The 11,357-nt window shown below is 39.9% G+C and overlaps 1 protein-coding gene across 1 annotated transcript; it reads right to left on the bottom strand.

The window, feature by feature from the left end:
* Positions 1-393: 393 nt before the first annotated feature.
* Positions 394-8,561, bottom strand: LOC120290466 (cell number regulator 1-like). The gene is made up of 5 exons (XM_039306742.1): positions 8,474-8,561; positions 1,453-1,539; positions 1,198-1,269; positions 846-1,055; positions 394-470 (listed from the first exon to the last, which is right to left on the bottom strand). The coding sequence occupies exons 1-5, from the start codon at positions 8,559-8,561 to the stop codon at positions 394-396; spliced, it is 534 nt and encodes a 177-aa protein (XP_039162676.1).
* Positions 8,562-11,357: the final 2,796 nt, after the last annotated feature.

Here is an 11,357-nt window from a genome sequence, read left to right on the forward strand (position 1 = left end):
GCATTCCAGATTTTATTTTGTTGGCAAAAAAATATCCTTTAGTTTGGAACAAAAGAGTAGTGTGACGGGGAAAGTATTGGTTACACTTGAATAGTTGGCACAATAAATATTCTCACACGCATGTCCCTCTTCAAAATAACACAACAGGTTCCAATGTTCAATCCAACAAATCGGAACAACAAGGGTCATACAACTAAAATTGCGAACAAGCGGACCATGAAAAAAATTACTAGAGACAATCAATCATGGTTTTGGGAAAAAATAGGAAAAGCAAATAAACTACTCGACTCTTTCGACTTATGATCGACTATTGTAAGCTCCCGCGAAGCTCACATTTACGCCGAATAGCACACGGACAGTTTGTGTGGATCGGATAGACTTCGAAAAGAAAAGTTAACGACCCATGCCCTGTGTCATCGGCGGCATCGTTGCGGCACCTTGGTTCATCTTCTGGACATTGGCCACCCAACCTTTATCGCATCATGAATCACGAGGAGGAAAAGCTTAAATCAATACATTGATCATCTACATTAGCTAAGATAGAAAAGGTTGAACATAACTTCAGTTTGTTGCGGGAAGCTCAAAAGAGAAAGAAATTGACCATCTTCAACCAGAATAGATCTCATGCGGTGTTGATTTTTACGTGCAAAGACCGCTTATAACGATTCGCCACTAAAACGACGGAAAATGAGATCAACTCATACTTAGTACGTCGTTCAGCATTGTGAGACGCGTAGCAGTAACAAATAATACATGTTTTTCGCCAAAAATTAGCTTGGTCAAGCAAATATGGTAAGTAAAAGAACACACAGGCAACCGCAGTTTGATTTCAAAAGAATTTTTACCAATGGAAGGTTCGAATCCGCGGTTTTTGAGCTCCCTATATTCTTGGCAAAGAGCATAGTAGATGCAACACGAGTGCACCAGGCAATTGGCGCGCGGATCTTCTTGCAGCGAGTGTAAAACCCTCAATTTTGTTCGGTAACTGCACGTATATAGGCACACGACGCCCGCGTGGGCGAGCAAGTCGTATACTAGCCCGCCCGCAACACAAGCTGCAGATATATTGTCATCACACACATAAGTTCTCATTAAGCTTGAGGAACATTTTAATCAACTATGTTGGCAAGACTGATCATAATCATGTAGAGAAGAACTAATAGATATGGTGTGTTTAAAACTTAAATTTGCACTTACAAGTGGCTCCTCTGTCTATGATTTCCGCATTCTGGCCGAAGGTGATGCAAGGACAGCAGCAAGTGATGAAGCCTTTGTAAACGCATATAGAAATTAATTAGTTCATAAGGTGAACTTTAAGAAGTTAAATAAATGGATGGATTGCTTATGTCGCATATTAGAACTAGAAAGTTTCATCAGAATGATGATATACTTCTACTTGGTTCATCATAATTTTGAAATTAGACAACATATGTGAAGGCGGAAAGCACTCACAGTTGGAGGGATCTTCGAAGCAACTGTAGAGATCCGTCGTCCACTGCGCGGGACTACCCCCGCTGGAGGATATGGAGCCATTGGCATCTGCATTTGCATCATTGGTGGCGGAGGCAATTTTTGGTCACTGCCGCCCGCATTATTCGGGCACACCTTCGGGTCTCAAAACTGTCTCTGCCTAAAAAAGAGAACAACGATCGAGAAGAGAGAGCAGAGGAGACAGAACCCTACACACACCATTGTGGCTCTCTTCAGTCGTTAGATATAAGCGAAGACCTGGTTTAACTCGTCATAATTCTCCTGATAAACCTGGAAATACATGTAAATTATCTACCACTAACTTGGATGAAACGATTGACTTCTTCTCATTTAGGGCATGCATGATAAAAATTTTGGAACATAAACCAATTTTTGCCAGAAAATTGATTTCTCAATTTCTATTCCTCCGACGAGTTTTGAGCAAAAAAACACGTTTGATAACGATTCAAAATTTTTGCTTTCGGAATAGAAATTTATTTGATAACGTAATAAAATTTCTATTTCTAGGAGTGACGACGGTCGGCGCTCGGTGTCGGGCGTTCAGCAACGAAGCCTGATGTCTGGCGACGGGCGTCTGATGTTTGGTGGTGACGGCTGGCGTTTGGCGGCGAGCAGCCAGCATCCAAGCGGTCGGTGGTTGGTGTATGGTGGTGAGTGGCAGATGACCAGTGGCGGGTAGCTGGTGTCCAACGTTCGGCGGCAGCATCCAGTGGCCTATGTCTGACGGCGGCATCTAGCGACCGGCGACCAACAACCGGCGATGGGCAGCCGAAGTCTGGCATCCAATGGTGGGCGGCTGGTCGGTGATGTTTGATATCTGATGTCTGGCGTTCGACGGCGAGTGTCCGGCGGTTAGCGGCCAACGTTTGGTTGCGAGTGGCCAACAACCAGTGATGGGTGGCCGAAGTTCGGCATCCGGTGGGCGGCTGATAGTGGGTGATGGGCAGTGGGCATTCGGCATCCCATGGGCAACGAGTGGGTGACGGGCAATGACGAGAGTAAACGATGAAAAGAGTTTTGATTTCTCACTTTTATTCTAGAAATTGAAAAACTAAAAATTCTAGCTTCTAATTTTGCTTCAAATCTATTTCTTGAATAGTTTCTATTCCAAAAATAGAAAAAATAAATTGCGTTACTAAACGGATTTCTGTTCTAAACATGTTCCAGGGAATAGAAAAATATAAATTTTATCATATGTGCTCTTAAAGTACTCCAAGAACAGCTGGATATGGCTGCAATCTCATCAGCAGCTGAGAGAGAGAGAGAGAGAGAGAGAGATTTGACTTGGTACATAAATGGTTATCACCTAAAAAATAAAAAATAAAAAGCACATCTTAAAGGCACGTTCGCGCCAGTTCGTGTTTCTTTACTCATTTTGTGGTCCCGTTTACAAACTTACGACATCGAGACATCCCCGTGATTTCGACCCGCAGAGGTTAGTGGTGATTTCAGGGTAGGGCACAAGCTTCTTTAACAGTGCGTATACCGTATGTGTCCATCGGTCTACACATGATCCACTTCGCGCAAAAGAACCGTTGAAGCTATACAGAACTTGAGTTCGATCCGCTGCTCAATATGTCGAGCCTCGTTAATTTTATAATGATTACAATAATGAATACATGTTATTGGACAAATTATGGTTAATGCACTGCTCTCTAGTTGTAAGTTACTGGATAAAAGAAAAATTCATCGTTCATCCTCGCGGTAAAAGAGTCCTTCGAGTATTTGTGTGATGTGCTGGATGATAACAAGCGCTAAGCTTCGGTACATATTGATATTGAGGTTTATGAAGTAGAAGCTAGCAGACAAATTGCCTTAGAGAATTCTAGCCCTTTCATAATGCTGACCTATTGGCCCGGATCCATCTTGAAAGAGCATAGCGATCATGGAGAATAGAAGAAGCAAACCCCTGAAGTATGGCCTATCTCTTTTACAGCCCTCAGGGAAAGGTTTGACACCGAGTCTTTACACCAACCCATTGTGTGTGGAGAAAACTCTAGCTTCCGGAGAAAGAGCACTTCGTAAGTTAATTGCCAATCAGATAATAAAAAGGGTCTATTCTGAGATCGCTTCAACAGATCACTCTAGAAAGTAAGTGTGCACTTTAGAAGGTTTTTCCTTTCACGAGAGAGCGGTTGACGATACATTTTAATTGACCCATCGATAGACGAAAATGAATTCCTTCTATGAACTTAGCCTGGCAAAATTAGTTTTACCCCAAGGCAGCGGAAGTAGATTCAGACGTTGAATCTGTCTTGTCATATCTCTTCCTCATCTACCGTAGGTTTTTGCCCCCGCCACTCCCTTTTACATGTCCATTATTTAAGATTGTTTTTTTTTTTTTTGGTGACCTAGGGAACCTGCGCATCGTACCAACACGGACAACCCAAAAAGCCCGGGGTAACGGGGGTAAACCCCGGGGGCAACAAGTGCTAGCCACCACACACGTGCCACCGGGTAAGTCACCCTGCGACGCCCGGGAATCGAACTCCTTCCCTTGTGTTAGGGGGAGAAGCTCGCCGCCAGCAGCACCACCTAGGTGGGTGGTTCCATTATTTAAGATTGTTTTGACTACGGTTTTCCTGAAATTTGTTCCCAGCAAAAAAAGAAAAACAAGTCTTGCTCAAATGGATTAGACACCTATGTTTAACACGCCCAAATTAATCTTGATAATTTGTAAGACTTTAGCTTACTGAGTAGACGGGTTCTTCCTACTCCATTTTTTTTTTTCAAATCTTGCAATTAGATGCGCTATTTGATCTAGTTTAACCGATCCACGATGGTCGGGAGCTTGCTTTTGGTCCCTTAATGTGAAATCATTCCTTCCCTCCCTCTATCTAAGGAACTAAGGCTAATGCCATAAGTTAGACTAAAGCCCTTATATTTAAAAAAGCTACATTTATTTCAACACGACCGCATTTCGATGTGGTACTTGTCTGAGGGGTGTTTCCTCTCGAGTTAGCAGGCCGATTGGTGTATAGAAAAGAATCTTTTGACAAGAAGCAAGAGCCACCAACCCTATGGCACAAATTGGCTTGATAGTTCAACTAGTAATGGCGGTCTCCTATCCTCTCTATTTGCTCATTCTTCATCTTCAAAGGTACGATGCGGTTGATTGCACTCTAGAGCCTTATATGGCTCTGAACGTTCTTGAATCTAGGGCTTCTTAGTGAGAGGAAAGAGTTCCTCCATCTCAATGTCTCATTGATCTCTCTCCATAATTGAGATTTCTGAAACAGCCTTTGTACAAGGAGGAGGCATTACACCAAAACTCTAATACCCAATTTGGAGTGCGGGACACCTGGAGTGCCATAACTCAATTTACGCCGACACTTAAGTCGCCATAACTTTAAAATGGTACACTTAAGTCGCCATCATCGAGTAAAATGGGACACTTAAGTGCCACTCCGGCGAAAATCCGGCCAAATGGCTGACGTGGCGACTTTCCGGCGAAGCTCGGTCCAAAACGGCGTCGTTTTGCACGCGACGTGGCGGAGAAAATGCAAAACGACGCCGTTTCACGTCCACGTGTAAATAATAGTATATAAATTAATTAAATTAGATTTAAAATATTCAAAAATTTTAAAAATTAAGAAAAATTTTAAAAATTAAGAAAATTTTAAAAATTAAGAAAAATTTTAAAATTTTAAAAATTTTAAAAATAAGAAAATTAAAAAATTAAAAATTAAGAAAATTTTAAAAATTTTAAAAATTTTAAAAAATTTTAAAAATTAAGAAAATTTTCAAAAATTTTAAAAAAATTAAGAAAATTTAAATTTTTTTTTAAATTAAGAAAATTTTAAAATTTTTTAAAAATTAAGAAAATTTTAAAATTTTTTAAAAATTAAGAAAATTAAAAAAATTGTAAAAAAGGGGGGGGGGGGTGGGAGGCCGAACGGGGCGGCTCCCTTGCCGCCGCCACCTCCGCCACCGCCGCCTCCCCCACCCCCCTTTTTTTTTTTTAATTTTTTAAAATTTTCTTATTTTTTTTTTTTAATTTTAAAATTTTTTAAAATTAAAATTTTAAAATTTTCTTATTTTATAATTTTTTAAAATTTTTAAAATTTTTAAAATTTTTTAAATTTTTTAAAATTTTTAAAATTTTTAAAATTTTTTTGAATTTTTAAAATTTTTAAAATTTTTTGAATTTTTAAAATTTTTAAAATTTTTAAAATTTTTTTAAAATTTTTTAAAATTTTTTAAAATTTTTTAAATTTTTTAAAATTTTTTAAATTTTTTAAAATTTTTTAAATTTTTTTAAATTTTTTAAAATTTTTTAAATTTTTTTAAATTTTTAAAATTTTTAAAATTTTCTTTTTTTATAAAATTTTTTTTTAAATTTTTTAAAATTAAAATTTTTAAAATTTTCTTATTTTTTTAATTTTTTTAATTTTTTAAAATTAAAATTTTAAAATTTCTTTTTTTTTTTAATTTTTAAAATTTTTAAAATTAAAATTTTTAAAATTTACTTTTTTAAAAAATTTAAATTTTTTTTAATTTTTATCTTTGATTTGGAGCTCTACGAGCCACGTGAGGCAAAAAATAATAATAAAATATTGTCGCGTAGGATTTCTAAGAAGCGGTCGCCGGAGGTGGCACTTAAGTGTCCCACTAAAAAAAAAGTGGCACTTAAGTGTACCGTTTTGAAGTTATGGCGCACTTAAGTGTGTCGTCCTACGCTTCGAGATTATGGCGCACTGTGCGCGTACTTACCCCATTTGAAACTATCGTCTAACTTCTAAAGCTTGCCCTTGCCCAGCCCGGATCTGGCGAGGCCAGCTCTTGTCTAGGCCAAGGTAGCCTTGCCTGGCATTGCCTTCACTTGGTGAGGCTACCCGGTGCCTGGGCGAAGTCGACCTTCGTCAGGTCTCGCCTTCTCACCTAGGTGAGGGCGAGCCTCACTGTGGCTCGCCCTCTCCCAACCGTGCCTTGCTTGAGGCAAGCAAGGCCATCCAAGAAGGCCATTGCTTGTGGCCAAAGGCTGGCCACCAGCAAAAGGACTAAGCAAAAAAGAAAAGAAAAGAAAAAAAAACAATAAAAATTTAAAAATATTAAAATATTATTAAGAATTGTCCACGTTAACATCGGCCATTTTAAGTGGCATAACCGATATCCACGCCAGCGAATTTCGGTTAAAATTGATCGATGGATTGAATTGGCAAGAAGTGAAAATGTCTAGGACTAAATTATCACAATTGAAAAGTTTATGACTAAATTAGTAAAAGTGAAATAAATTTAGGACTTTTTAGACAATTTTCTCGCATGAATTCTCTAGCTAGTTGAATTGGAATAAGTTTTAAGATGGGGAATAATGAAAAAGAAAGCTAGATAACCTTTTATTGAGGAATATAGGAAGGCTATACTTGAAAATCTCTTGTCAACACGGGCAATAGCCCTACTCAACCTCGACATTAGATCGGGCAACTGGGGGTGGTCACCCTTTCTCGCGTAAAAGTGACTACGATTTGGACATGTCAAGTCTTACCGGGAAGGATCAAACCATAGGAATGAATCTACAAGGGTTTTCACAATTATAGTTCATTGTGCCTGCTCCTTTACGTTTAGGAAAGAGCAGCGGCCACTTGTTGATTCATTCATCGTCCAATCCAGGAATGAAACCTGGCGAAAAAGAAAGAAGTGAACGTGTTCCTCAGGGCAATAGGAACGTGTTCCTCAGGGCTGGAGATCGAAGCTTCGTGTTTGTTTTTCAGGCGCTCTCACCAAGAACGTGTTCCTCAGGGCAATAGGAACACGTTAAAGTCAACTGACAAACAGTTCACCATCCTCCAATCAAGCAAAGCACCCTGTGTGAACCTTTCGCAATAAATACTGTACATGCATAAAACCCTAGGTCAACGTCAACCATACGGAGCAAGAACTTTCCCACTCATTTAGTTACTGCATAACAAGTTTGAGTAGAGATTAACATTGTGATATGCATATTCGGCTCCGGTCTTGATTCTTAAGACTTTGAGCTTCACGGTTGTGCAAATAATTTTAGTTGGTAGAGGAAGTCTCTTGACAACTAGCAAGGATTCAACTAGTCTAATGTCTATACTAATATGAATTTGGATTATCAAATTTCACATAAATTTCTTGTGTGACCCACCAAATCAAACGGTTTAAAGTCAATTTAATACACGCAATGCACTGATCGAATAATTTCTTTCCGGCAACATCTATTTCGTTCGGCTAAATCGTGTCCCTCCATTGATGCCTTTGACTCTAAATTGGGGGGGAGGGATATGTAGGTTAGCTTGAGCTCATCTAATGACCCTAGAATAGATCATTTCTTAGGGTTCTACCTCTTCCTCTTCTGGTGATGTAAATCCCTCAAGAAGAAGAAAAGGACAATGAAGGGTGATAGACTTGTAAATTGGCAATGTATAGACATATGTTTACGAGAATGAATCAATGAACAAGCACTGTGGAATCTCCCTTTAATTCATACAAGGATATCTTCAATCAGCCATAGCCATATTTTGAGCAAGTCGAGTTTAGTTTCGTTCTCTTTGCTGTCCGAAATTCCGGAAGCAGGTATGATCGAGATCCCATCGAGTTTTAGAACTAAATCAACATCCCATTTTCAGCAAAAAGGAATTCAAACTTATTCCGATCCTCATTTCGAATAGGAACATCATATTCTCCTTCGCTTAATAATCGGCGTAATTAATGCTGGCCATCTAATTAGAGTCATGGGGGCGTGGACAATCTGTTTTTAGACGGAAGGAATGCAACCCACTTGATTTTAAGTGTTCAATGATCAAATTTTCTATCTTAAATTATGTCTGAATATTTTTCCTGATTTTTCAACCATCTTCTCTCGTCTTGTCGAGTTTTCTCTCTATCAATGGATAGAGTTCTTCTTCTACGTTAACTCTGTTTCCTCATCAGCTTGCTATCACTTTGCCGTCGCAATGCGAGTGACAATTCATCACCTTCCTATTCTCTCTTCTTCCTGTCCATACTCTCAGCAGCTTACCCACAGTTCGCACACTACCCTTTTCTCCACTTAGCTCATCTTTCCTGCTTTTCGATCTTTCATCATCTGGGTCTTTCCTCATCTGCATGTCCACATTTTCTCTGTATACGGCCTTTATCTTCTGAGGCACCTTACCCTATCTCGCAATGGCTTCATGAATCTTGGTTTTACTTTCTGGGTTTCAGTTTCATCTGCATGTCTCCCTTTTTTCAGTATACGTCTTCATCTTATAAGGCGACAATCCCTCTCTGGTAATGGCTAGTGACGATGATACAGATGCATATCGAATTGCAGCACTCTGTCAAAAATTGGGACGTTTATGCTCAGAAAAAGAAATTGATGAATGGCATGTTCAACTCCCACCTGAAGCAGTTGAGGAATGCAAGTTGACATTAATCGATAAGGTTCCTTCGAATCCTACTTTTAACTTCCAAGCTTTCCAATCGGTATTGAAGAGGGCGTGGAAGTCCGACAAAGTTGATATCCTGCAGCGAGAAGAGGGAATTTATCTAGCAAAATTCCGGTCTCAAGCTGAAAAACAAAGAATCCTAGAAACTGGACCTTGGCAATTTTCGGGACATCTCATTAATTTCAAACCTTGGGTAGCCAACACCCCTCTGCACTGTTATGATTTTTCCACCTGTGTGTTCTGGGTCCAGGTCATTGGACTGCCTCTCGAATGCTGTATAGATGATATGATTCGTAAGGCAGTCAGTACAGTTGGCACTGTTTTGCAAATAAAATCAGATTTTGTACCTGGTTCCACTCTGAGAGCAGGTCGAGCACGAGTCGAGCTGCCTTTATCTGAACTATTGAAGGTTGGTAGACTCATTAAATTCAATAACCAAACTCTCTGGCTGGATTTCAGGTATGAAAGGTTACCTCACTACTGTTACTCCTGTGGTCGATTGGGCCATTACATTGACTCCTGTCTGTCTATACCTTTTGAGGAGACTATGATCACAGACTCTGAGAAAACACCTTATGGTCCCTGGATGAAAGCTGAAGTTCAGCAATATAGCCCATACTGGAAAGTTTTCTATGGACAATCATCTGAGGAGGAGGAAAGGGAGGAATTAGTACCTGAGACACCTCCTTCCAATGTTCAACCCCTCCCTCTTTTACCACCACCTCTCCCCCAAGTACCTATTCCTGCGCAGCAAAGGAAATCCACTGTATCAAAGGGCTGTTCAGCAATATTGAACTCAGATTCCCCATCACATCATAATATTACTACTGCCTTAATTCCTGCGGAGGACAAGCTTAAAGGAGTGCAAATTCAGACCTCACTTCCCCAAGAAAAGAAAGGCAAAAGTGCTCGTCAGAGTATTAAAATAGGTCCTGCAAAGAAACCTAGACGTTATACACCATATGACATACCTGGAGGGCATCTGGGAGGTTTTGATGATTCACTCTTATTGGACACACCAATTGTAATGGTGACTGAAGAAAACATACGGGCGTTGGTGGCTGGCCCACAATAGCCACCTGTGCAAAGATGAAAATCATCAGTTGGAACTGTCAGGGTTTGGGCAATCCCCTGACAGTTCAAGCTTTAAAAGCCCTACCGGGCAAAAGAAAAGCCTCGACTTGTTGTTTTTGATGGAAACAAAGAATTGTGATGATGTTTTATTTCGTTTGAACGTACCTTGCGTTTTTTGCATCTTCGAGTATTCAGCCCTGTTGGCTCTGTAGGTGGCTTAGCCCTTTTTTGGAATGATGGCTTTCAGTCGACTAATTTCACCTCCTCTCAGCATTATTTTGATTTCATCAACCAGGACATTTCGGAAGGAAGGTCCATGAGGATTACTTGTCTTCATGCTCCTGCAGTTGATCAAGATCGTCGGTATCTTTGGCAGACTTTGAGAAGGAATAGCAGATCCAATGCTTTACCTTGGGTTTGCCTTGGTGATTTTAATGAAATTCTTCACCGTTGGGAGAAAATGGGATCTCGACCTGCTGACTCTTATTGCTTGTCTTCTTTTCAAGAGGTTCTCAATGATTGCAGCTTGCTGGATCTCCCTTCTCATGGCTGCGCATTCACTTGGTCCAACAATCGAGATGGGGATGCCTTGGTAAAGGAACGTCTTGATCGAGCTGTCTGCACTGCTGACTGGCGCGTTATGTTCCCAAATGCTCAGGTGATTGCACTCCCTGCAGTAGGATCAGACCATAGTCCACTTGTTTTAAATACAAAACCCTGCATGGTTCGAAGAAAAAGACATTTTACCTTTGAAGTCTTCTGGAATCAGGATCTTGATTGTCACTCAGTCATTCAAACCTCTTGGCAATCCGGTTCAAGAAAGGACTCTCCTCTATCAGCAAAACTACGTGTGGTTGCTATTGATTTATCCATTTGGAGTCGTAAGAGGTTCTCCCACAACAGACAACAGTCAACACAATTGGAGCACCAGTTAGAAATGCTGACTAACCAATACCCTACCTCTCTAAATCAGGCACAGCAACAACTTTTAAAAGCAAAACTTCACAAGGTATGGCAGAGGGAAGAGCAATATTGGGCGATGCGTTCTCGGATAAATTGGTTAAGGTGGGGAGATCGCAATACTAGATTTTTTCATGCCACTACTCTCCAAAGACGACAACGTAATCATATTTCAGTATTGCGAGATAATCATCAACAATGGATTCGGGATCCTGACCAGCTCCAACAAATGACTACAGATTATTTTTCACTCCTATACACAACCTTTGGCCCTCGCTGTTATGACCAGATTTTACAACAATGTCCACAGATGGTTACCATTGAAATGAACAACATGCTTTTAGCACAGGTAACAATGGAAGAAGTAAAAGAGGCCACTTTTCAGTTAGGTGCTTCAAAAGCCCCAGGTCTCGATGGTTTGACTGGTATGTTCTAACAATC

Source organism: Eucalyptus grandis, chromosome 2 (genome assembly GCF_016545825.1).
Source record: "Eucalyptus grandis isolate ANBG69807.140 chromosome 2, ASM1654582v1, whole genome shotgun sequence".
Lineage (NCBI taxonomy): Eukaryota > Viridiplantae > Streptophyta > Magnoliopsida > Myrtales > Myrtaceae > Eucalyptus > Eucalyptus grandis.

Excerpts from the sequence above, each read along its gene's own strand:
- LOC120290466 (XM_039306742.1), bottom strand. The coding sequence starts at position 8,561 with ATGCAGATGAGGAAAGACCCAGATGATGAAAGATCGAAAAGCAGGAAA. Across the intron at positions 1,540-8,473 it reads GGGTAGTGTGCGAACTGTGG|ATGCCAATGGCTCCATATCC; the intron begins GTAAGCTGCTGA and ends ATGCAAATGCAG. Across the intron at positions 1,270-1,452 it reads CTTCGAAGATCCCTCCAACT|GCTTCATCACTTGCTGCTGT; the intron begins GTGAGTGCTTTC and ends GCGTTTACAAAG.